The 27,677-nt window shown below is 51.0% G+C and overlaps 1 protein-coding gene across 1 annotated transcript in view; it reads right to left on the reverse strand.

Annotated features, from left to right (window-relative positions):
• Window positions 1–27,677, reverse strand: part of LOC134341807 (uncharacterized) — a 64,805-nt gene that overhangs the window by 16,617 nt on the left and 20,511 nt on the right. The window contains exon 4 of the mRNA XM_063039745.1: window positions 12,769–12,804. Coding sequence (XP_062895815.1) covers window positions 12,769–12,804 — 36 coding nt within the window. The remainder of the gene's footprint in view (window positions 1–12,768; window positions 12,805–27,677) is intronic.

Genomic DNA, 27,677 nt, shown 5'->3' on the forward strand with positions numbered 1-27,677 from the left:
GGGGGAGATCTGTACACTGACCGGTGTCTCTCAGTCCCTGTCTCTCAGCGGGAGATCTGTACACTGACCGGTGTCTCTCAGTCCCTCTCTCTCAGGGGGAGATCTGTACACTGACCGGTGTCTCTCAGTCCCTCTCTCTCAGGGGGAGATCTGTACACTGACCGGTGTCTCTCAGTCCCTCTCTCTCAGGGGGAGATCTGTACACTGACCGGTGTCTCTCAGTCCCTCTCTCTCAGGGGGAGATCTGTACACTGACCGGTGTCTCTCAGCCCCTCTCTCTCTCAGGGGGAGATCTGTACACTGACCGGTGTCTCTCAGTCCCTCTCTCTCAGGGGGAGATCTGTACACTGACCGGTGTCTCTCAGTCCCTCTCTCTCAGGGGGAGATCTGTACACTGACCGGTGTCTCTCAGTCCCTCTCTCTCAGGGGGAGATCTGTACACTGACCGGTGTCTCTCAGCCCCTCTCTCTCAGGGGGAGATCTGTACACTGACCGGTGTCTCTCAGTCCCTCTCTCTCAGGGGGAGATCTGTACACTGACCAGTGCCTGTCAGTCCCTCTCTCTCAGGGAGAGATCTGTACACTGACCCGTGTCTCTCAGTCCCTCTCTCTCAGGGGGAGATCTGTACACTGACCGGTGTCTCTCAGCCCCTCTCTCTCAGCGGGAGATCTGTACACTGACCGGTGTCTCTCAGTCCCTCTCTCTCAGGGGGAGATCTGTACACTGACTGGTGTCTCTCAGTCCCTCTCTCTAAGGGGGAGATCTGTACACTGACCGGTGTCTCTCAGTCCCTCTCTCTCAGGGGGAGATCTGTACACTGACCGGTGTCTCTCAGTCCCTCTCTCTCAGAGGGAGATCAGTACACTGACCGTTGTCTCTCAGTCCCTCTCTCTCAGGGGGAGTTCTGTACACTGACTGGTGTCTCTCAGTCCCTCTCTCTCTCTCAGGGGGAGATCTGTACACTGACCGGTGTCTCTCAGTCCCTCTCTCTCTCAGGGGGAGATCTGTACACTGACTGGTGTCTCTCAGTCCCCTTCTCTCTCAAGGGGGAGATCTGTACACTGACCGGTGTCTCTCAGTCCCTCTCTCTCAGGGGGAGATCTGTACACTGACCGGTGTCTCTCAGTCCCTCTCTCTCAGGGGGAGATCTGTACACTGGCCGGTGACTCTCAGGCCCTTTCTGAGGGGGAGATCTGTACACTGACCGGTGTCTGTCAGTCTCTTTCTCTCTCAGGGGGAGATCTGTACACTGACCTGTGTCTCTCAGTCCCTCTCTCTCAGGGGGAGATCTGTACACTGACCGGTGTCTCTCAGTCCCTCTCTCTCAGGGGGAGATCTGTACACTGACCGGTGTCTCTCAGTCCCTCTCTCTCTCTCAGGGGGAGATCTGTACACTGACCGGTGTCTCACAGTCCCTCTCTTTCTCAGGGGGAGATCTGTCCACTGACCGGTGTTTCTCAGTCCCCTTCTCTCTCAAGGGGGAGATCTGTACACTGGCCGGTGTTTCTCAGTCCCCTTCTCTCTCAAGGGGGAGATCTGTACACTGACCTGTGTCTCTCAGTCCCTCTCTCTCAGGGGGAGATCTGTACATTGACCGGTGTCTCTCAGTCCCTCTCTCTCAGGGGGAGATCTGTACACTGACCGGTGTCTCTCAGTCCCTCTCTCTCAGGGGGAGATCTGTACACTCTCCGGTGTCTCTCAGTCCCTCTCTCTCAGGGGGAGATCTGTACACTGACCGGTGTCTCTCAGTCCCTCTCTCTCAGGGGGAGATCTGTACACTGACCGGTGTCTCTCAGTCCCTCTCTCTCATGGGGAGATCTGTACCCTGACCGGTGTCTCTCAGTCCCTCTCTCTCAGGGGGAGATCTGTACACTGACCGGTGTCTCTCAGTCCCTCTCTCTCAGGGGGAGATCTGTACACTGACCGGTGTCTCTCAGTCCCTCTCTCTCAGGGGGAGATCTGTACACTGACCGGTGTCTCTCAGTCCTTCTCTCTCAGGGGGAGATCTGTACACTGGCCAGTGACTCTCAGGCCCTCTCTCTCAGGGGGAGATCTGTACACTGACCGGTGTCTCTCAGTCCCTCTCTCTCAGGGGGAGATCTGTACACTGACCTGTGTCTCTCAGTCCCTCTCTCTCAGGGGGAGATCTGTACACTGACCGGTGTCTCTCAGTCCCTCTCTCTCAGGGGGAGATCTGTACACTGACCTGTGTCTCTCAGTCCCTCTCTCTCAGGGGGAGATCTGTACACTGACCGGTGTCTCTCAGTCTCTCTCTCTCAGGGGGAGATCTGTACACTGACCGGTGTCTCTCAGGGGGAGATCTGTACACTGACTGGTGCCTCTCGGTCCCTCTCTCTCAGGGGGAGATCTGTACACTGACCGGTGTCTCTCAGTCCCTCTCTCTCTCAGGGGGAGATCTGTACACTGACTGGTGTCTCTCAGTCCCTCTCTCTCTCAGGGGGAGATCTGTACACTGACTGGTGTCTCTCAGTCCCTCTCTCTCTCAGGGGGAGATCTGTACACTGACCGGTGTCTCTCAGTCCCTCTCTCTCTCAGGGGGAGATCTGTACACTGACCGGTGCCTCTCAGGGGAAGATCCGTACACTGACCGGTGACTCTCAGTCCCCCTCTCTCTCAGGGGGAGATCTGTAGACTGACCGGTGTCTCTCAGTCCCTCTCTCTGTCTCTCTCTCTTGTTCTCTCTCTTTCTGTCTCTCCGGGGGGAGATTTGTACACTAACTGGTGCTTTTGCCAATTTCTACAGTTACAGTACTGTGCAATACTCTCAGGCCAATCTTTAAAAAATTCAGTTTGGCCAAGACGCTTCCGGAAATAACGAAAAGTTTCTGAACATCGGAAAAGTCAGCCGTGGAGAGCAGTAAACAGTGTGAAAGGGGAAATTAGATCAGTACTTGGTGTTTCCACCCTGCTCCTGCAGCTGTATCAATTCTCTCAGGTGCACGGGTGTAGTTTGACATGGAAAACAGCTGCTGGGTTTCTCCGAGCATCTCAGAGAACTTGCCACAGTTCTGCCGCAGACTCTGGCTGTCTCGCTCACTGCCGCCCCCCCCACCACCCCCCGACCGAGTAACGCCAGGCGGGCATTGCGATGGGGGCCCCGCGGATTTCGGGCCGCCCGCTGTTGCGGAACTCCCCGCTCCCCGCTTCGCCGAGGCTCGCTCTCGACCTCGTGCTCGGGGAGACCACTTCTGACAAGACTTCTCCGGGTGACCTTCGGCCCTGGGAGTCAGCGTGAGGCCACCTGCCGTCTGCTTGGCTGGCCGACCGCCCCCGTTTCCGCTCCTTTGCGCTGCTTCGGAAGAGTTCGGACAGCAACGCCCCGTCGCTCCTCTCCGCCACCGATCTTCGGCTTGGGTTGCAGGACGACTCTTGCCGTGGCGTTAAGAACTGGTGATTCGCAAGGTTCGTCTGTCACATCGGCCACAGCCTCACCTTTCAGCCTGGTCGTCCTTCGCCCAGTCTGATTCCTTCCACGTCTGTCTGTCTGTCTGTCTCTCTCTCTCAATTTAGTTCGTTCAACCCATTACGTCACCGATGGGTCATCTTTGCTTAGTCACACACTGGGCTTTTTTCCCTACAGAGTACCCAGCTGAAAACCTACGTAATATCGCTGGAGGGGCAGCTGGCGTTGAGGGAACAGGTAGGATGCAGAAAGGACTTCAGACAGATCGGGAGAATGGGCAAGGAAGCGGCAAATAAAATGCAACGTTGGAAAATGCATGTTTCCATCCAGGGGGTCAGTGTGGACATGGTGGAGGATTACAAATACCTGGGGATACGAATTGACAATAAACCGGACTGGGCTAAGAACACTGAGGCTGTCTACAAGAAGGGTCAGAGCCGTCTCTATTTCCTGAGGAGACTGAGGTCATAGAAACATAGAAAATAGGTTGGATGCATCAGCAAGGGAGATGAGGCTGAGTACAGGGCTACGGTGGGAAACTTTGTCACATGGTGTGAGCAGAATTATCTGCAGCTTAATGTGAAAAAGTCTAAGGAGCTGGTGGTAGACCTGAGGAGAGCTAAGGTACCGGTGACCCCTGTTTCCATCCAGGGGTCAGTGTGGACATGGTGGAGGATTACAAATACCTGGGGATACGAATTGACAATAAACTGGACTGGTCTAAGAACACTGAGGCTGTCTACAAGAAGGGTCAGAGCCGTCTCTATTTCCTGAGGAGACTGAGGTCCTTTAACATCTGCCGGACGATGCTGAGGATGTTCTACGAGTCTGTGGTGGCCAGTGCGATCATGTTTGCTGTTGTGTGCTGGGGCAGCAGGCTGAGGGTTAGCAGACACCAACAGAAATCGACAAACTCATTCGTAAGGCCAGTGATGTTGTGGGGATGGAACTGGACTCTCTGACGGTGGTGTCTGAAAAGAGGATGCTGTCTAAGTTGCATGCCATCTTGGACAATGTCTCCCATCCACTACATAATGTACTGCAAACAACAGGAATTCTGCAGATGCTGGAAATTCAAGCAACATACATCAAAGTTGCTGGTGAACGCAGCAGGCCAAGCAGCATCTATAGGAAGAGGAGCAGTCGACGTTTCAGGCCGAGACCCTTCGTCAGGACTAACTGAAGGAAGAGTGAGTAAGGGATTTGAAAGCTGGAGGGGGAGGGATAGAGCCGAGAGCTGGACAGGTGATAGGCAAAAGGGGATACGAGAAGATCATGGGACAGGAGGTCCGGGAAGAAAGACAGGGGGGGGGGGTTGACCCAGAGGATGGGCAAGGGGTATATTCAGAGGGACAGAGGGAGAAAAAGGAGAGTGAGAGAAAGAATGTGTGCATAAAAATGAGTAACAGATGGGGTACGAGGGGAAGGTGGGGCCTTAGCGGAAGTTAGAGAAGTCGATGTTCATGCCATCAGGTTGGAGGCTACCCAGACGAAATATAAGGTGTTGTTCCTCCAACCTGAGTGTGGCTTCATCTTTACAGTAGAGGAGGCCGTGGATAGACATGTCAGAATGGGAATGGGATGTGGAATTAAAATGTGTGGCCACTGGGAGATCCAGTGCTGGTTGGGCACAGGAGTACATTCAGCCAGAGACTCATTCCACCGAGATGCAGCACAGAGCGTCATAGGAAGTCATTCCTGCCTGTGGCCATCAAACTTTACAACTCCTCCCTTGGAGGGTCAGACACCCTGAGCCAACAGGCTGGTCCTGGACTTATTTCCTGGCATAATCTACATATTACTATTTAGAAACATAGAAAATAGGTGCAGGAGTAGGCCATTCGGCCCTTCGAGCCTGCACCGCCATTTATTATGATCATGGCTGATCATCCAACTCAGAACCCTGCACCAGCTTTCCCTCCATACCCCCTGATCCCCGTAGCCACAAGGGCCATATCTAACTCCCTCTTAAACATAGCCAATGAACTGGCCTCAACAGTTTCCTGTGGCAGAGAACTCCACAGATTCACCACTCTCTGTGTGAAGAAGTTTTTCCTAATCTCGGTCCTAAAAGGCTTCCCCTCCATCCTCAAACTGTGACCGCTCGTTCTGGACTTCCCCAACATCGGGAACAATCTTCCTGCATCTAGCCTGTCCAATCCCTTTAGGATCTTATACGTTTCAATCAGATCCCCCCTCAATCTTCTAAATTCCAACGAGTACAAGCCCAGTTCATCCAGTCTTTCTTCATATGAAAGTCCTGCCATCCCAGGAATCAATCTGGTGAATCTTCTTTGTACTCCCTCTATGGCAAGAATGTCTTTCATCAGATTAGGGGACCAAAACTGCACACAATACTCCAGGTGTGGTCTCACCAAGGCCTTGTACAACTGCAGTAGTACCTCCCTGCTCCTGTACTCGAATCCTCTCGCTATAAATGCCAGCATACCATTCGCCTTTTTCACCGCCTGCTGTTCCTGCATGCCCACTTTCAATGACTGGTGTATAATGACGCCCAGGTCTCGTTGCACCTCCCCTTTTCCTAATCGGCCACCATTCAGAAAATAATCTGTTTTCCTATTTTTGCCACCAAAGTGGATAACTTCACATTTATCCACATTTAATTATTTATGGTTTTACATTGCTATATTTATACTCTATTCTTAGTTGGTGCGACTGTAACGAAAACCAATTTCCCTCACGATCAATAAAGTATGACTATGAACTCCGAGAGCAGAAGTAAAGGTGCGGGCTATCTTCTATACGGGGAGAAGTCCCAAATAAAAAATCAGGGACGCAAAGGGGCTTGGGGGTCCTTGTGCAGAACACCCTGAAGGCCAGCTTGCAGGTCGGGTCGGTGGTGAGGAAGGCAAATGCCATGTTAGCATTTCATTTCAAGAGGTCGAGAGTACAAGAGCGGGGATGTGATGCTGAGGCTTTCTAAGGGACTGGTTGGGGCTCACCCTGGGGTATGGTGAACAGTTTTGGGCCCCTCATCTCAGAAAGGAGGCGTCAGGCGTCGGAGAGGGTCCAGAGGGGTGTTCGCAAGGATGATTCCAGGAATGAAAGGGTTATCATACGAGGAGTGTTTGACCGCTCTGGGTCTGTATTCGCTGGAATTCAGAAGGATAAGAGGGGGGATCTCATTTCAACCTTTCAAATGTTGAAAGGCCTAGACAGAGGAGATGTGGAAAGGATGTCTCCCGTGGTGGGAGAGTCTAGGACAAGAGGGCACAGCCTCAGGTTAGAGGGGGCAGCCATTTAAAATAGAGATGCAGAGAAATTTCTTTCGCCAAAGGGTGGCGAATATATGGAATTTATAACCAGGTCGTTGGGCGTATTTAAGGCAGAGACTGATCGGTTCTGGACTAGACACGGCATCAAGGGTTACGGGGAGAATGCCGGGATCTCGGGCTGAGGAGGAGATAGATAAAAGGATCAGTCACGATTGAATGGCGAAGCAAACTCCATGGGCCGGTCGGCCTAATTCTGCTCCTATGTCTTACCTTCCTGTAAGAGATTTTTAAAAATCCTGGAACGTTTAATCTTTTGGAAAATCAATGTAGGGAACTGTAGGGCTCTCAGTAATACTAGACGGACTGATTACTAATTACCAAAATGGCTTCTCTGAGGTGTTATATTAAAATGGATTCTCGCACTGTTAACTGCTGAGCAAGGAGTTCTCTGTAACAGCGTTGTTTGGGTAACACAATGTGAGAATGGAAACTGTACTCCTTTGTCAGACAATGGAAGTCATGTTCTGTTATCTTGCATATGTGTGCTGAGTTGAGGAGCGCGGGCTTTTTCCGGAGACGAGCAGAGAGGACGGACGTGTGAGGAACGGACGGCGGTCCCAGGGTGGCGGATACCGGACCTCGGGGGTTTGGAGGGCGGCCGGAGTCTCGGAAGGACGTTGTGGATGGAACCGGAGGCGTGAGCTCCGACGTATTAAGATATTATGTGCACAAGACTGATAAGTTACTTATGTGGCGCCTTTTCTTTTAGTTGTTCCTACTAACCCATCACCAAAATTTGCTATAAAGTATAATTCTTCACTCGCACTTTGTATATTGTTTCATATTTGTGTCGTGGCTAATCATTGGGCGACTCACACCTTATCCGCACCAAACCATTTGCACTGTTTGGCGGGGTGGACGGCTATTCACCCTAGGCAACGGGAGTCAGTCGGGGCAAAGGCCGTTACAGAACCAAGATACAGGAGAAGAAAAAGGATCCGGTGTTCTCCCAGCATATATGACAGATAAACTCTTCTCAGGCTTCCAGCTGGGAAAAAGTCAACAATTATAACCGACGTTTCGATGACAAACTTCTCCCGGGACGATGCCCAGGCATGTCCAATCCGATGGTATTTATGCCCCCATCGTCCCTCCCTCCCTCCTGATTGGTCAGCCCTCATCCAATCAGATTTTCGCTCTCACACCTGGCTTGTAATCGGATTCCAGTTCGAGAGATCTTTGCCTCTGGGTAACCCAGACGGTTACGCCTCCTGTGGGGGTTCACGCCATGCGTCCTGTCTGGCTGATATGCGCTGCTCCGAATTCACAGGGAGTCCCATAAATGCCAGCTGTCCTGAGTCCCAAGTCATCTTTGACCTGCATACGCTGGGATTTGAGCTTCTTTACGGGTTTTCAACATAGAAACATAGAAAATAGGTGCAGGAGTTGGCCATTCAGCCCTTCGAGCCTGCACCGTCATTTATTATGATCATGGCTGATCATCCAACTCAGAACCCTGTACCCTGCCTTCCTTCCATACCCCCTGATCCCTTTAGCCACAAGGGCCATATCTAACTCCCTCTTAAATATAGCAAATGAACTGGCCTCAACTGTTTCCTGTGGCAGAGAATTCCACAGATTCACCACTCTCTGTGTGAAGAAGTTTTTCCTAATCTCGGTCCTAAAAGGCTTCCCCTCTATCCTCAAACTGTGACCCCTCGTTCTGGACTTCCCCAACATCGGGAACAATCTTCATGCATCTAGTCTGTCCAATCCCTTTAGGATCTTATACGTTTCAATCAGATCCCCCCTCAATCTTCTAAATTCCAACGAGTACAAGCCCAGTTCATCCAGTCTTTCTTCATATGAAAGTCCTGCCATCCCAGGAATCAATCTGGTGAACCTTCTTTGTACTCCCTCTATGGCAAGGATGTCTTTCCTTAGATTAGGGGACCAAAACTGCACACAATACTCCAGGTGTGGTCTCACCAAGGCCTTGTACAAATGCAGTAGTACCTCCCCGCTCCTGTACTCGAATCCCCTATAACCTTTCATTCCCCTCCTCTGCAAAAAAAATCTGTCTGACCTCGTCTTAAATATATTCACTGAGGGAGCCTCCCCTGCTTCACGGGGCAGAGAATTCCACAGATTCACCCCTCTCTGTGTGAAGAAGTTTTTCCTCATCTCGGTCCTAAAGGGCTTCCCCTTTATCCTCAAACTGTGACCCCTCGTTCTGGACTTCCCCAACAGTGGGAACAATCTTCCTGCATCTAGCCCATCCCATCTCTTCAGAAACGATAGGAAACGATGGGAGGGAGAGCTGGGAAGTCGACTGGCAAAAGGGATATGAGGCTAGAGACAGGAGAGGCATGAGCATTGACTTCTCTAACTTCCGTTCATGCCCCTCCTCCCCTTCGTACCCCGTCCCTTATTTATCTACTTTTTTTCTCTCTCTCTTTTTTCTCCCTCTGTCCATCTCACTCCCTTGCCTGCCCTCCATCTTCCTCCGGGCTCGCCCTGCCCCTGTCCGTCTCCCTCGGCCTCCCGTCCCGTAACCCTCCGTGGGAATATGGGGAAGACAGGCGGCAGCTCCTCGCTGTTAGGTTTCCCCGGAAGAATCAGCATTAGCAGACCATTGCATTCACGATGGCCACAGGATTGAGTGCAACAGCACAAAACTACTGGCTCTTGGGACCGCCTGGTGAAGGAAGCCATTGAAATAAAACTAGAGGAAAAGAATTTTAACAAAGACGAAAAGTCTTGATCTAGGCAAGAACTGGAATTCGACTGTAAACAAGGCGGGAGAGCGGAAGCCTGATTGGATGAGGACTAGCCAATCAGGTGGGATGGGACGATGGGGGTACAAATACCACCACACTTGATGTGCCCAGGCATCGTCCCTGAATGAAGATGGCAGAGTTTGCCATCGAACCGTCGGTTATAATCGATACCCGTACCTGGCTGGAAGCCCGACAAGAGTTCATTCGGTACCGGAGCAGAATTAGGCCATTTGGCCCATCAAGTCTTCTCCACCATTTTATCATGGCTGATCTATATATAACCATATAAACAATTACAGCACGGAAACAGGCCATCTCGGCCCTTCTAGTCCGTGCCGAACTCTTACTCTCACCTAGTCCCACCGACCTGCACTCAGCCCATAACCCTCCATTCCCTTCCTGTCCATATATCTATCCAATTTAACTTTAAACGACAACATCGAACCTGCCTCGACCACTTCTGCTGGAAGCTCGTTCCACACAGCTACCACTCTCTGAGTAAAGAAGTTCCCCCTCATGTTACCCCTAAACTTTTGCCCTTTAACTCTCAACTCATGTCCTCTTGTTTGAATCTCCCCCACTCTCAATGGAAAGAGCCTATCCACGTCAACCCTATCTATCCCTCTCATAATTTTAAACACCTCTATCAAGTCCCCCCTCAACCTTCTACTCTCCAAAGAATAAAGACTCAACTTGTTCAACCTTTCTCTGTAACTCAGGTGATGAAACCCAGGTAACATTCTAGTAAATCTTCTCTGTGCTCTCTCTATTTTGTTGACATCTTTCCTATAATTTGGTGACCAGAACTGTACACAATACTCCAAATTTGACCTCACCAATGCCTTGTACAATTTCAACATTACATCCCAACTCCTATACTCAATGCTCTGGTTTATAAAGGCAAGCATACCAAAAGCTTTCTTCACCACCCTATCCACATGAGATTCCACCTTCAGGGAACTATGCACCATTATTCCTAGATCCCTCTGTTCTACTGCATTCTTCAATGCCCTACCATTTACCATGTATGTCCTATTTTGATTAGTCCTACCAAAGTGTAGCACCTCACATTTATCAGCATTAAACTCCATCTGCCATCTTTCAGCCCACTCATCTAACTGGCCTAAATCTCTCTGCAAGCTTTGAAAACCTACTTCATTATCCACAACTCCACCTATCTTAGTATCATCTGCATACTGACTCATCCAATTTACCAGCCCATCATCCAGATCATTAATGTATATGACAAATAACATTGGACCCAGTACAGATCCCTGAGACACACCACTAGTCACCGGCCTCCAATCTGACAAACAGTTATCCACCACCACTCTCTGGCGTCTCCCATCCAGCCACTGCTGAATCCATTTTACTACTTCAATATTAATACCTAACGATTGAACCTTCCTAACCAAACTTCCGTGTGGGACCTTGTCAAAGACCTTACTGAAGTCCATATAGACAACATCCACCGCTTTACCCTCGTCAATTTTGCTAGTGACCTCTTCAAAAAATTCAATAAGATTTGTCAGACATGACCTTCCATGCACAAATCCATGTTGACTGTTCCTAATCAGACCCTGTCTATCCAGATAATTATATATACCATCTCTAAGAATACTTTCCATCAACTTATCCACCACTGACGTCAAACTCACAGGCCGATAATTACCAGGTTTACTCTTAGAACCCTTTTTAAACAAAGAACAAACTGAGCAATATGCCAATCCTCTGGCACCATCCCCGTTTCTCATCACATTTGAAATATTTCTGTCAGAGCCTCTGCTATTTCCACACTAACTTCCCTCAAGGTCCTAGGGAATATCCTGTCAGGACCCAGAGACTTATCCACTTTTATATTCCTTAAAAGCGCCAGTACTACTATTTCTTTAATCCATAACCTCCCTACCTGTTTCCCTTACCTTACACAATTCAATATCCTTCACCTTAGTGAATACCGAAGAAAAGAAATTGTTAAGAATCTCCCCCATCTCTCTAAGCTCCACATATAGCCGTCCACTCTTATTCTCTAAGGGACCAATTTTATCCCTCACTATCCTTTTGCTATTTATATAATGGTAGAAACTCTTGGGATTTATTTTCACCTTACTTGCCAAAGCAACCTCTTCCATTTTCCCTCTCGGCCCCAATCTCCTGCCTTCTCCCCGTTCCCCTTCGTGCCCTGACCAGTGAAGAAATCTATCGGCCTCAAGTAGACACAATGACTTGCTGGTGGCAACAAACCACGAACTTAAAAATTTGCAGGTTTAAAATCTGAGCTACAAAACTTGCCCTTTTCTACTGACCTATTAATGTAGAAGATGAAAAAATTGAACATCTAAAGCAAAACCTATGTGAAAAAAGTAAACAAGTACAGAACTCCTGCGACTTAGGAAGCTGGGTGACATCAGATGGAAGGTGCGACGTGGACGTCAAAAGAAGAATAGGGATGACGAAAGACACCTTTACGAGAATGAAGAGTATACTGACCAACACTAAACTAGGCATGACAACCCGCTTCAGAGTACTGAAATGTTACGCTTATCCAGTTATGTGGATCAGAACGTTGGACAATATCTAGTAACACGAGGAATGAACTGAAGCAGCAGAGACATGGTTTTTTGAGGAGGATGCAAAGAATATCATGGACGAAATGAATATCTAACGAGGATGTCATGAACAGAGCAAGCACAAAAAGAGAAATAATGTACGAGATCATGAAAAGGCAACGTAACTTCATTGGACGCGTGATTCGGAAAGAGGAGTTAGAACGCACGGGAAAGATTGAAGGGAAGAAAGCAAGAGGAAGACAAAGACAAATGATGATGGAGACAGCAGCCAGGGAACTGGAAATGAATACCAATGAATTGATCCACTTGACCCGAAACAGGAGTGTGTGGGCCATGCAGTCAAAGCTCAAACTGGGCATGGCACCTGATGATGATGTTACAAAAGTCTGAGGAGAGCATCCTGCCCGGGTCGCATCACCGTCTGGGACGGGGGGCAGCAATGCACGGGACCGCAGGAGGCCGAAGACGGTCCCAGACCAGGCCCGACCCTCCCCACCGTAACACTGAGGACCCTCACCGACCCGGGACCTGCCCTCTTCTCCTTACTACGGCCCGAAGACACGTACATTCCGGGACAGCTTCTTCCCCCCCCCCCCCCCGGTGTCCCCCAGCACCCTCCACCCCCGGGGGTCAGGTCTCGAACTTCTGCCAATCCCCGCCGCGGCCTTGGATCAGCATTTGCCGAGGAGGAGTGCCCCAAACTTCCCAAATCTTCCGGCGTTGTGTTTCTTTTAAAAAAAAGAAACCGTCTCACTTACCATCCCAAACATGTCAAACGGTGATAACGCACCAGGCTGTGGAGTGAAAAAGAGAGGGGGGGGGCGAGAGTGGAAGGGAGGGGGCAGAGGGGAAGGGGAGGGGCGAGAAAGGCGGGGAAATAACACGTTAATCTTGACAAGGTAACGTCGATTGAAGGGAAAAAAAACCTCTCGACCCCCACCCACTAACAGACAGAAGGCACAGGAGCCAACCAGGCCAATCGGCCCATCGAGTCCGCTCCCCCATTCCATCCCGGCCGACTTACTAGCCCTCTCAACCCCATTCTCCTGCCCCCCCCGCCCCGTCACCTTTGGCGCCCCCGACTGATCCTAACGCCTGCGGCAACGGATCCCACCCTCTGCCCAAAGAGACACCCTCTGAGTGAAAAAGGGTTCCCCTCACCTCTCCCCGTAAACATCTCACCTTTCACCCTTAACCCCCTGACCTCCGGAGAGAGAGTCCAAAAATCCCCAGACGCCTGGCTACCGAGCATCCTAAAAGGTTAACTTGCAGGTCGAGTCGGTGAGGGCAGGTGTAATGTGAGCATTTCATTTCGAGGGATCTAGAACACAGGAGCAGGGATGTGATGCTGTGGCTTTCTAAGGCAATGGTGAGGCCTCGCCTTGAGTACCGTGAACAGTTTTGAGCTCCTCATCTCAGAAAAGATGTGCTGGCGTTGGAGAGGGTCCGGGGCAGGGGGGGGGAGGGGGTTCACAAGGATGATTCCAGCAGTGAAAGGGTTATGGTACGAGGTGCGTTTGACCGCTCTGGGTCTGTACTCGCTGGAGTTCAGAAGGATGAGATGGGGATCTCATTGAAGCCTTTCGAATGTTGACAGGCCTAGACAGCGTAGATATGGAAAGGACGTTTCCCGTGGTGGGGGAATCTAGGACAAGAGGGCACAGCCTCAGGTTGGGGCGGGGGGGGGCGCCATTTAAAATAGAGATGCGGAGAAATTTCTTTAGCCAAAGGGTGGTGAATTTGTGGAACTTATAACCACAGGCAGCTGTGAAGGCCAGGTCATTGGGCGTATTTAAGGCACAGATTGATAGGTTCTTGATTTGACACCACATCAAAGGTTACAGGGCTGAGGAGGGGGAAAAAACTCTATAGAACACTGGTTAGGCCGCACTTGTAGAGTACTATGTCCAGTTCTGGTCGCCTCGCTACAGGAAGGATGTGGAAGCATTGGAAAGGGTACAGGGGAGATTTACCGGGGTGCTGCCTGGTTTAGAGAGTATGGATTATGATCAGAGATTAAGGGAGCTAGGGCTTTACTCTTTGGAGAGAAGGAGGATGAGAGGAGACATGATAGAGGTGTACAAGATAATAAGAGGAATAGATAGAGTGGATAGCCAGCGTCTCTTCCCCAGGGCACCACTGCTCAATACAAGAGGACTTGGCTTTAAGGTAAGGGGTGGGAAGTTCAAGGGGGATATTAGAGGAAGGTTTTTTATTCAGAGAGTGGTTGGTGCGTGGAATGCACTGCCTGAGTCGGTGGTGGAGGCAGATACACTCGTGAAGTTTAAGAGACTACTAGACAGGTATATGGAGGAATTTAAGGTGGGGGGGGTTATATGGGAGGCAGGGTTTGAGGGTCGGCACAACATTGTGGGCTGAAGGGCCTGTACTGTTCTACGTTCTATAAAAAGGATCAGCCGTGACTGAAGGCAGAGCCGACTCGATGGGCCAAACAGCCGAATTCTGCTCCTTTGTCTTATGATCTCCTGTTCTAGTCCCACCCAGCCTCAGTAGGGGAAAAAAACCCTGTCTATAACCCTCATAATTTTGTCTGCTTCTCTCAAATCTCCGCTCAATCTTCCACCTTGGAAGGAACACAGTCCTGGCCTATTCAATCTTCCCCGATAACTCAGACGCTCCAGACCCAGCAACGTCCTTGCAAAGTTTCCCCTGTACCCTTCCGACCTTTGTTCACATCTCTCCTGCAGGTAGGTGACCAAAACCGCACACGACGCTGCAAATTGGGCCTCACCAGAGTCTCATACAACTTCAACCTGCCGTCCCATCTCCCGTACTCAATATCTTAACTTACGAAGGACAATGTAGACCCCATCTAGACCTGGTAAAGGTTTATGAGATTAGGAGATGCACAGACAGAGTAGACTTTCTCCCCCAGGGTGGAAATCTCCAACACCAGAGAGCATGTATTTTAGGTGAGGGGAGGAGGGGGTTCAAAGGAGATGGGAGTGGCAGGATTTCCCACGCAGTGGTGAGTGTTTCGAACCTTGCCTTTGACAAGTTTTCACACGGTAGGCTTATTCAGAAAGTCAGAAGGCATGGGATCCTGGGACGTTTGGCCAGGTGGATTCAGAATTGGCTTGCCTGCGGAAGGCAGAGGGTGGTGGTGGAGGGAGTACATTCAGATTGGAGGGTTGTGACTAGTAGTGTCCCACAAGAATCTGTTCTGGGACCTCTACCTTTTGTGATTTTTATTAACGACCTGGATGTGGGGGTAGAAGGGTGGGTTGGCAAGTTTGCAGACGACACAAAGGTTGGTGGTGTTGTAGATAGTGTAGAGGATCGTCGAAGATTGCAGAGAGACATTGATGGGATGCAGAAGTGGGCTGAGAAGTGGCAGATGGAGTTCAACCCGGAGAAGTGTGAGGTGGTACACTTTGGAAGGACAAACTCCAAGGCAGAGTACAAAGTAAATGGCAGGATACTTGGTAGTGTGGAGGAGCAGAGGGATCTGGGGGTACATGTCCACAGATCCCTGAAAGTTGCCTCACAGGTAGATAGGGCAGTTAAGAAAGCTTATGGGGTGTTAGCCTTCATAAGTCGAGGGATAGAGTTTAAGAGTCGCGATGTAATGATGCAGCTCTATAAAACTCTGGTTAGGCCACACTTGGAGTACTGGGTCCAGTTCTGGTCACCTCACTATAGGAAGGATGTGGAAGCATTGGAAAGGGTACAGAGATTTACCAGGATGCTGCCTGGTTTAGAGAGTATGGATTATGATCAGAGATTAATCTGATCATAATCAGATTAATTCTTTGGCTTTACTCTTTGGAGAGGAGGAGGATGAGAGGAGACATGATAGAGGTGTACAAGATAATAAGAGGAATAGATAGAGTGGATAGCCAGCGCCTCTTCCCCAGGGCACCACTGCTCAGTACAAGAGGACATGGCTTTAAGGTAAGGGGTGGGAAGTTCAAGGGGGATATTAGAGGAAGGTTTTTTACTCAGAGACTGGTTGGTGCGTGGAATGCACTGCCTGAGTCAGTGGTGAAGGCAGATACACTCGTGAAGTTTAAGAGACTACTAGACAGGTATATGGAGGAATTTAAGGTGGGGGGTTATATGGGAGGCAGGGTTTGAGGGTCGGCACAACATTGTGGGCCGAAGGGCCTGCACTGCTCTACATTCTACAAAAAGGATCAGCCATGACTGAAGGCAGAGCCGACTCGATGGGCCAAACAGCCGAATTCGGCTCCTTTGTCTTATGATCTCCTGTTCTCGTCCCACCCAGCCTCAGTAGGGGAAAAAAACCCTGTCTATAACCCTCATAATTTTGTCTGCTTCTCTCAAATCTCCGCTTAATCTTCCACGTTAGAAGGAACACAGTCCTGGCCTATTCAATCTTCCCCGATAACTCAGACGCTCCAGACCCAGCAACGTCCTTGTAAAGTTTCCCCTGCACCCTTCCGACCTTTGTTTACATCTCTCCTGAAGGTAGGTGACCAAAACCGCACACGATGCTGCGAATTGGGCCTCACCAGAGTCTCATACAACTTCAACCTGCCGTCCCATCTCCCGTACTCAATACCTTAACTTACGAAGGACAATGTAGACCCCATCTAGACCTGGTAAAGTTAAAGTCTGTCCCGAGCCTTTACGCCGGTTTCTGTGGCGTGAAGCGACTGCATCGCCAGGTTCACCCCCGGCGTTTGGCCGGTGCCCTCTTCCAGCTGGCTGGACTGGAGCAGTGTGCGGTTCCGGTTCGCGGCTCGCTCAGAGACACGGCACGCTGACTCGAACCCACGGCCTTCGGGTCGTGAGCCCCAACGCCCTGACCACTCGGCCACACGCCACACACACACAGACCTGGCAAAGGTCTACGAGATGCACAGAGTAGACTTTCTCCCTCAGGGTGGGAGAAATCTCCAACACCAAGAGGGCATGTATTTAAAGGTGAGGGGTGAGTTCGAAGGAGATGGGAGGGGCAGTTTCTCTCCCACGCAGCCGTGAGTGTCTGGAGTCTGCCGCCTGGGGTGTTGGTGGAAGCAGGTACGTTAGAGGCTTATCAGAGATGCTCAGTACAGAGAAATCTACAGCACATCACAGGCCCTTCGGCCCACAATGTCGTGCTGACCACGTCACCCACTCTGGAAACTGCCTAGAAGTTCCCTACCGCATCGCCCTCTGTTTTTCCTAAGCTCCGTGTACCTTACAAGACCCTGTCGTATCCGCCTCCACCACTGTTGCCGGCAGCCCATTCCACGCACTCACCCCTCTCCGCATGAAAAACTTACCCCCGACATCCCCTCGGTAGCTGTTTCCAAGCTCCTTAAAACTGCTCCCCCTCGTGTCAGCCATTTCAGCCCTGGGAAAAAGCCTCTGACTATCCACACTTATCAATGCCTCTCATCATCTTATACACCTCTATCAGGTCACCTCTCGTCCTCCGTCGCTCCAAGGAGAAAAGGCCGAGTTCACTCAACCTATTCTCATAAGGCATGCTCCCCAATCCAGGTAACATCCTTGTAAATCTCCTCTGCACCCTTTCTATGGTTTCCATGTCCTTCCTGTAGCGAGGTGACCAGAACTGAGCACAGTACTCCAAGTGGGGTCTGACCAGGGTCCTATATAGCTGCAACATTACCTCTCGGCTCTTGAACTCAATCCCAGGGTTGATGAAGGCCAACACACCGTATGCCTTCTTAACCACAGAGTCAACCTGTGAAGCAGCTTTGAGTGTCCTATCAACACGGACCCCAAGATCCCTCAGATTCTCCACCCTGCCAAGAGTCTGACCATTAATACTATACTCTGTCTTCAAATTTGACCGACCAAAATGAACCACTTCACGCTCATCTGGGTTGAACTCCACCTGCCACTTCTCAGTCCAGTTCTGCTTCCGACCGATGTCCCACTCTGCCATAGTTGGATGCATCAGCAAGGGAGATGAGGCTGAGTACAGGACTACGGTGGGAAACTTTGTCACATGGTGTGAGCAGAATTATCTGCAGCTTAATGTGAAAAAGACTAAGGAGCTGGTGGTAGACCTGAGGAGAGCTAAGGTACCGGCGACCCCTGTTTCCATCCAGGGGGTCAGTGTGGACATGGTGGAGGATTACAAATACCTGGGGATACGAATTGACAATAAACTGGACTGGTCAAAGAACACTGAGGCTGTCTACAAGAAGGGTCAGAGCTGTCTCTATTTCCTGAGGAGACTGAGGTCCTTCAACATCTGCCGGACGATGCTGAGGATGTTCTACGAGTCTGCGGTGGTCAGTGCGATCATGTTTGCTGTTGTGTGCTGGGGCAGCAGGCTGAGGGTAGCAGACACCAACAGAATCAACAAACTCATCCGTAAGGCCAGTGATGTTGTGGGGATGGAACTGGACTCTCTGACGGTGGTGTCTGAAAGGAGGATGCTGTCCAAGTTGCATGCCATCTTGGACAATGTCTCCCATCCACTACATAATGTACTGGGTGGGCACAGGAGTACATTCAGCCAGAGACTCATTCCACCGAGATGCAACACAGAGCGTCATAGGAAGTCATTCCTGCCTGTGGCCATCAAACTTTACAACTCCTCCCTTGGAGGGTCAGACACCCTGAGCCAATAGGCTGGTCCTGGACTTATTTCCATCTGGCATAATTTACATATTATTATTTAATTATTGTTTCATATCGCTATATTTATACTCTATTCTTGGTTGGGGCAACTGTAACGAAACCCAATTTTCCTCAGGATCAATAAAGTATGTCTATCTAGCTATCTAACCTCTGACGCCCCCCCCCCCCCGCCCACCGGACTAGCTGCAACACCCCCAAACTTTTGTCTCAGGGGCAAACTTTCCGACCCGCCCATCTACTTCCTCGCCCAGGTCCTTTACGAACAGGTGCACGAGCGACAGGAAGACGGGAGAGATGTGGACATCGTGCAGGTATTTGGTTACGAACTTAATTGTTTAAATTCAGGTTGAGTCGTCTAACTCCAGTTTGAGTCAGTCGTGAAGAAGGCGAATGCAATGTTGGCATTCATTTCTAGAAGAGTAGAGTATAGGAGCAGGGATGTGATGTTGAGGCTCTATAAGGCGCTGGTGAGACCTCACTTGGAGTACTGTGGGCAGTTTTGGTCTCCTTATTTAAGAAAGGATGTGCTGACATTGGAGAGAAGATTCACTAGAATGATTCCGGGAATGAGAGGGTTAAGATAAGAGAAACATTTGTCCACTCTTGGACTGTATTCCTTGGGAGTTTAGAAGAATGAGGGGAGATCTCATAGAAACATTTCGAATGTTGAAAGGCATGGACAAAGTGGATGTGGCAAAGTTGTTTCCCATGATGGGGGAGTCTAGTACGAGAGGGCATGACTTAAGGATTGAAGGGCGCCCATTCAGAACAGAAATGCGAAGAAATTTTTTTAGCCAGAGGGTGGTGAATCTGTGGAATTTGTTACCACAGGCAGCAGTGGAGACCAAGTCATTGGGTGTATTTAAGGCAGAGATTGATAGGTATCTGAGTAGCCAGGGCATCAAAGGTTATGGTGAGAAGGCGGGGAAGTGGGACAAAATGGGAGAATGGATCAGCTCATGATAAAATGGCGGAGCAGACTTGATGGGCCGAATGGCCGACTTCTGCTCCTTTGTCTTGTGGTCTTAATTGGCTCGGGTCTGCGTTGCTGAAACCAGGATGGAGACACGGCGGTCAGACAGAAGTAGCTGCCGGACGGTCCAGAGTTCAGACGTTTTGAAGGGTGGGGCGGGGGGGGGGTCAGGGAGGCCGGTGGAAAAAGGAGGGGGGAGAGGCGCGACAACGCGGAGGGAGCGTCGACCGAGTCGTCTCGGGTAGAGGTCGGAAGGGAAGGGAGTGATCACCCTACTTTGGGAGCGTTCCAACACCGGCCCCCAACACCAACCCGATCGGGACGCGGTGCAGATACAGCCAGGGCTGTCGTCTGCAGCGACTTCGACCTCCCCAGCGTCGATCAGCACTTGGTTTGCGGGAAAGCGCAGGGTTTCCTCGGTCCAGGACGGCTCCCTCCCGCAATACAGAGGCGGCCCGGCTGCAGGAGAGGCCATACGGGACTTGGCACCGGGCGACGAACGGAGGAGGGGTGTCGGCTCGCCCGGTGGACGAGGGTTTTTGGAGGCAGCCGCCCCGACTCCACTGGGACGGGAGCGGTCGGGAATATATTGAACTGGATTACGATGCGATCAGACCGGAATTCCGGAACGCACGTTGGGAAGGGACGAACTTCGGCCTGCTCAGAGAGGTACGTAAATCTACGGAAGACAGAGGGATACGGACAGGGTGCAGGTCGAGGGATTAGTGTTTGATCTGCTCTCCAGCCGGTCCAGCACGACACCGCGGGGCGAACGGCTGGCCCTCTCGACGTTCCATGCATACCGAGAGCAGGAGGACGACTGATGTGTGGTGAGCTCGGGATAGTGGAGGAGACAGGAGCCCAGAGCCGGAGGAGGTGGGGGAGGCCCTGAATAAACACTTCATTGAGAGGGACCATGAGGTCTGTGTCGACGTTAAGAAGAGAGGACGCGCTGTTTGAATGACGGGGTATGTCACCGAAACCCATCGAAGGTTGAAAGACACAGAGAGAGTGGATGTGGAGAGGATGTTTCCTATGGTGGGAGAGTCCAGGACCAGAGGACACAGAGAGAGTGGATGTGGAGAGGATGTTTCCTGTAGTGGGGGAGTCTCGGACCAGAGGACACAGATAGAGTGGATGTGGAGAGGATGTTTCCTGTAGTGGGGAAGTCTGGGACCAGAGGACACAGACAGAGTGGATGTGGAGAGGATGTTTCCTGTAGTGGGGGGAGTCTAGGACCAGAGGACACAGAGAGAGTGGATGTGGAGAGGATGATTCCTATAGTGGGGGAGTCCAGGACCAGAGGACACAGATAGAGTGGATGTGCAGATGATGTTTCCTGTAGTGGGGGAGTCTCGGACCAGAGGGCACAGATAGAGTGGATGTGGAGAAGATGTTTCCTGTAGTGGGGGAGTCTTGGACCAGAGGACACAGATAGAGTGGATGTGGAGAGGAAGTTTCCTATAGTGGGGGAGTCTAGGGCCAGAGGACACAGATAGAGTGGATGTGGAGAGGATGTTTCCTGTAGTGGGGGGAATCTAGGGCCAGAGGACACAGATAGAGTGGATGTGGAGAGGATGTTTCCTATAGTGGGGGAGTCTAGGACCAGAGGGCACAGATAGAGTGGATGTGGAGAGGATGTTTCCTATAGTGGGGGTGTCTAGGGCCAGAGGACACAGATAGAGTGGATGTGGAGAGGATGTTTCCTGTAGTTGGGGAGTCTCGGACCAGAGGGCACAGATAGAGTGGATGTGGAGAGGATGTTTCCTGTGGTGGGGGAGTCTAGGACCAGAGGACACAGATAGAGTGGATGTGGAGAGGATGTTTCCTATAGTGGGGGAGTCTAGGGCCAGAGGACACAGATAGAGTGGATGTGGAGAGGATGTTTCCTATAGTGGGGGAGTCTAGGGCCAGAGGACACAGATAGAGTGGATATGGAGAGGATGTTTCCTATAGTGGGGGAGTCTAGGGCCAGAGGACACAGATAGAGTGGATGTGGAGAGGATGTTTCCTGTAGTGGGGGAGTCCAGGACCAGAGGACACAGATAGAGTGGATGTGGAGAGGATGCTTCCGATAGTGGGGGAGTCTAGGACCAGAGGACACAGATAGAGTGGATGTGGAGAGGATGTTTCCTGTAGTGGGGGGAGTCGTGGACCAGAGGACACAGATAGAGTGGATGTGGAGAGGATGTTTCCTGTAGTGGGAAGTCTGGGACCAGAGGACACAGACAGAGTGGATGTGGAGAGGATGTTTCCTGTAGTGGGGGGAGTCTAGGACCAGAGGACACAGAGAGAGTGGATGTGGAGAGGATGTTTCCGATGGTGGGGGAGTATAGGACCAGAGGACACAGATAGAGTGGATGTGGAGAGGATGTTTCCTGTAGTGGGGCAGTCTCGGACCAGAGGGCACAGATAGAGTGGATGTGGAGAAGATGTTTCCTGTAGTGGGGGAGTCTTGGACCAGAGGACACAGATAGAGTGGATGTGGAGAGGAAGTTTCCTATAGTGGGGGAGTCTAGGGCCAGAGGACACAGATAGAGTGGATGTGGAGAGGATTTTCCTATAGTGGGGGTGTCTAGGGCCAGAGGACACAGATAGAGTGGATGTGGAGAGGATGTTTCCTGTAGTGGGGGAGTCTAGGACCAGAGGACACACATAGAGTGGATGTGGAGAGGATGTTTCCTATAGTGGGGGGAGTCTAGGACCAGAGGACACAGATAGAGTGGATGTGGAGAGGATGTTTCCTATAGTGGGGGAGTCTCGGGCCAGAGGACACAGATAGAGTGGATGTGGAGAGGATGTTTCCTATAGTGGGGGAGTCTAGGGCCAGAGGACACAGATAGAGTGGATGTGGAGAGGATGTTTCCTGTAGTGGGCGGAGTCTAGGACCAGAGGACGCAGATAGAGTGGATGTGGAGAGGATGTTTCCTATAGTGGGGGAGTCTAGGACCAGAGGACACAGATAGAGTGGATGTGGGGAGGATGTTTCCTATAGTGGGGGAGTCTCGGACCAGAGGACACAGAGAGAGTGGATGTGGAGAGGATGTTTCCGATGGTGGGGGAGTCTAGGACCAGAGGACACAGATAGAGTGGATGTGGAGAGGATGTTTCCTGTAGTGGGGGAGTCTCGGACCAGAGAACACAGATAGAGTGGATGTGCAGAGGATGTTTCCTGTAGTGGGGGAGTCTCGGACCAGAGGGCACAGATAGAGTGGATGTGGAGAGGATGTTTCCTATAGTGGGGGAGTCTAGGGCCAGAGGACACAGATAGAGTGGATGTGGAGAGGATGTTTCCTGTAGTGGGGGAGTCCAGGACCAGAGGACACAGATAGAGTGGATGTGGAGAGGATGTTTCCTATAGTGGGGGAGTCTCGGGCCAGAGGACACAGATAGAGTGGATGTGGAGAGGATGTTTCCTATAGTGGGGGAGTCTAGGGCCAGAGGACACAGATAGAGTGGATATGGAGAGGATGTTTCCTGTAGTGGGGGAGTCTAGAACCAGAGGACACAGATAGAGTGGATGTGGAGAGGATGTTTCCTGTAGTGGGAAGTCTGGGACCAGAGGACACAGATAGAGTGGATGTGGAGAGGATGTTTCCTGTAGTGGGAAGTCTAGGACCAGAGGACACAGATAGAGTGGATGTGGAGAGGCTGTTTCCAATAGTGGGGAAGTCTAGGACCAGAGGACACAGATAGAGTGGATGTGGAGAGGATGTTTCCTATAGTGGGGGAGTCTAGGGCCAGAGGACACAGATAGAGTGGATGTGGAGAGGATGTTTCCTATAGTGGGGGAGTCTAGGACCAGAGGACACAGATAGAGTGGATGTGGGGAGGATGTTTCCTATAGTGGGGGAGTCTCGGACCAGAGGACACAGAGAGAGTGGATGTGGAGAGGATGTTTCCGATGGTGGGGGAGTCTAGGACCAGAGGACACAGATAGAGTGGATGTGGAGAGGATGTTTCCTGTAGTGGGGGAGTCTCGGACCAGAGAACACAGATAGAGTGGATGTGCAGAGGATGTTTCCTGTAGTGGGGGAGTCTCGGACCAGAGGGCACAGATAGAGTGGATGTGGAGAGGATGTTTCCTATAGTGGGGGAGTCTAGGGCCAGAGGACACAGATAGAGTGGATGTGGAGAGGATGTTTCCTGTAGTGGGGGAGTCCAGGACCAGAGGACACAGATAGAGTGGATGTGGAATGGATGTTTCCTATAGTGGGGGAGTCTCGGGCCAGAGGACACAGATAGAGTGGATGTGGAGAGGATGTTTCCTATAGTGGGGGAGTCTAGGGCCAGAGGACACAGATAGAGTGGATGTGGAGAGGATGTTTCCTGTAGTGGGCGGAGTCTAGGACCAGAGGACACAGATAGAGTGGATGTGGAGAGGATGTTTCCTATAGTGGGGGAGTCTAGGACCAGAGGACACAGATAGAGTGGATGTGGGGAGGATGTTTCCTATAGTGGGGGAGTCTCGGACCAGAGGACACAGAGAGAGTGGATGTGGAGAGGATGTTTCCGATGGTGGGGGAGTCTAGGACCAGAGGACACAGATAGAGTGGATGTGGAGAGGATGTTTCCTGTAGTGGGGGAGTCTCGGACCAGAGAACACAGATAGAGTGGATGTGCAGAGGATGTTTCCTGTAGTGGGGGAGTCTCGGACCAGAGGGCACAGATAGAGTGGATGTGGAGAGGATGTTTCCTATAGTGGGGGAGTCTAGGGCCAGAGGACACAGATAGAGTGGATGTGGAGAGGATGTTTCCTGTAGTGGGGGAGTCCAGGACCAGAGGACACAGATAGAGTGGATGTGGAGAGGATGTTTCCTATAGTGGGGGAGTCTCGGGCCAGAGGACACAGATAGAGTGGATGTGGAGAGGATGTTTCCTATAGTGGGGGAGTCTAGGGCCAGAGGACACAGATAGAGTGGATATGGAGAGGATGTTTCCTGTAGTGGGGGAGTCTAGAACCAGAGGACACAGATAGAGTGGATGTGGAGAGGATGTTTCCTGTAGTGGGAAGTCTGGGAACAGAGGACACAGATAGAGTGGATGTGGAGAGGATGTTTCCTGTAGTGGGAAGTCTAGGACCAGAAGACGCAGCCTCACTAACAGAGGGGTGTCCTTTCAGAACGGCGATGTGGAGGGATTTCTTTCGGCAGAGGGCGGTGAATCTGTGGAATTCTTTGCCACAGGTGGCTGTGGAGGTCAAGCCCTCATGTACAGAGTATATAAAAAGTATTACCCCCATCCCCCTTGGAAGCTTTCATCTTTTATTGTTTTACAACAATGAATCACTGTGGACTTTTTGACACTGATCAATAGAAAAAGACTCTTTCGTGTCAACGTGAAAACAGATCTCTGCCAAGTGATCTGAATTGATGCCAAAACACAAAACAATTGATTGCGTTAAGTATTCACCCCCTTTAATCTGACACCCAAAATCATCACTGGTGCAACCAATTGGTTTTAGAAGTCACATAATTAGTTAAATGGAGATCACCATGCGCAGTCAGGGCGTTTTGACTGATTGTAGTAAAAATACACTAGCATCTGGAAGGTCCAATTGCTTGTGAGTCAGTATCCTGGCAAAGACTACACCATGAAGACACAGGAACACGCCAAGCAACTCCGCGACAAGTTTAACGAAAAGCACAAGTCAGGAGGTGGACACGAGAACATTTCAAAGTCACTGAATATCCCTTGGAGTACGGTTAAGTTATTCGTCAATAGAACAGTACGGCACAGTACTGGCCCTTCGGCCCACAATGTTGTGCCGACCCCCAAACCCTGCCTCCCATATAAGCCCCCACCTTAGATTCCTCCATATACCTGTCTAGTAGTCTCTTAAACTTCACGAGTGTATCTGCCTCCACCACTGACTCGGGCAGTGCATTCCACGCACCAACCACTCTCTGAGTTAAAAACCTTCCTCTAATATCCCCCTTGAACTTCCCACCCCTTACCTTAAAGCCGTGTCCTCTTGTATTGAGCAGTTGTGCCCTGGGGAAGAGGCGCTGGCTATCCACTCTATCTATTCCTCTTATTATCTTGTACACCTCTATCATGTCTCCTCTCACCTTCCTTCTCTCCAAAGAGTAAAGCCCTAGCTCCCTTAATCTCTGATCATGATGCATACTCTCTAAACCAGGCAGCATCCTGGTAAATCTCCTCTGTACCCTTTCCAATGCTTCCACATCCTTCCTATAGTGAGGCGGCCAGAACTGGACACAGTACTCCAAGTGTGGCCTAACCAGAGTTTTATAGAGCTGCATCATTACCTCGCGACTCTTAAACTGTATCCCTGCACCTATGAAAGCTAACACTCCATAAGCTTTCTTAACTACCCTATCCACCTGTGAGGCAACTTTCAGGGATCTGTGGACATGTACCCCCAGATCCCTCTGCTCCTCCACACTACCAAGTATCCTGCCATTTACTTTGTACTCTGCCTTGGAGTTTGCCCTTCCAAAGTGTCCCACCTCACACTTCTCCGGGTTGAACTCCATCTGCCACTTCTCAGCCCACTTCTGCATCCTATCAATGTCTCTCTGCAATCTTCGACAATCCTCTACACTGTCCACAACACCACCAACCTTTGTGTCGTCTGCAAAACTTGCCAACCCACCCTTCTACCGCGACATCAAGAAACGGAAAGAATGCAGCACAGCCTGTGAATCTGCCTCGAGCGGGCCGTCCTCGAAAACCGAGTGACCCTGCAAGTCGGGGACGGGCGAGGGAGACCTACGACAACTCTGGAGGAGCCCCAAGCTTCAGTGGCTGAGATGGGAGAGACTGCGCGTACAACGACTGCTGCCCTGGGGCTTCGCCAGTCACAGGAGGACGGCAAGGAGAAAACCACGGTTGAAAAAAAAATCAGACATGAAATCTCGGCCGCGGGAGACTCTGAAATCAGCTGGAAGATTCCACGCTCTGACGAAACCAAAATTTGAGCTTTTTTTGGCCATCAGGCCAAGCACAATGTTTGGCAGAAGCCAAACACCGCACATGGTCAAGAAGACACAATCCCTACGCTGAAGCACGGCGGTGGCTGCATCATGCTGTGGGGACGCCTCACTGCAGCAGGCCCTGGAAGGCTTGCGGAGGTAGAGAGTAAAATGAATGCAGCAAAACACAGGGAAATCCCGGAGGAAAACCTGATGCAGTCTGCAAAGAGAACCGCGACTTGGAAGGGGATTAGTTTTCCAGCCAGGCAATGACCCCAAGCACGAAGCCAAAACTGCAAAGGAATGCATTAAAAACAACAAAGTTAATGTCCTGGAGCAGCCAAGTCAGAGTCCAGACCTCAATCCAACTGGGAATTTGTGGCTGGACTTGAGAACGGCTGTTCGCTCACGATCCCCATGTCATCTGTCAGGAGCCTGAGCGGTTTTGTAAAGAAGAGCGGGGGGGGGGGGGGGGAAGTTGCAGTGTCCAGATGTGCAAAGCTGACCGAGGCCTATCCACACAGACTCGAGGCTGCAATTGCTGCCAAAGGAGGGAGGAAAAGATGGCGGCTCGACGCAGCTCACAGCGGCCACTCCGGTGCTGATGTCTGTTATCTGTCAAGTCGGCTGCCGTGCACAATCCTGATTTGATGGGACGTGGACGTGAGAGCACGGAGAAATCGGGAGAAACTTCTGAAATGACTCTTTTGTTGCCGCTGCTACTGCCCGATCCGGAATCTCCGGAGGGGAAGGCCCCGAGTCCTCGGCTTTGCTTGGCGGCCGGGGCCGGGGTTGAAGCTCTCGGCGGAGGATGGTGCTCAGAGGGGCTGGTCGGAGGCTCGATGTTTTCGGACGGACTCAGAGTCGGCTGCGGTCGGGAGCTTCCAGTGCATCCGCAGGTTGTCGGCGCTTGAAGGTTCATGGTGGGGAGAGTTCCTCCCTTCTGCCGCCTGCGTGAGATGATGAGTCGATCGGGGACTTTGGGACTTTTTTTTTTACCGTGCCCATGGTCTGCTCTTTATCAGACTACGGTATTGCTTTGCGCTGTTGTAACTATATCTCATAATCATACTTTATTGATCCCGGGGGAAATTGGTTTTCCTTACAGTTGCACCATAAATAATAAATAGTAATAAACCATAACCAGTTAAATCGTAAAAAGTAAATTATG

Source organism: Mobula hypostoma, unplaced genomic scaffold (assembly GCF_963921235.1).
Source record: "Mobula hypostoma unplaced genomic scaffold, sMobHyp1.1 scaffold_137, whole genome shotgun sequence".
Lineage (NCBI taxonomy): Eukaryota > Metazoa > Chordata > Chondrichthyes > Myliobatiformes > Myliobatidae > Mobula > Mobula hypostoma.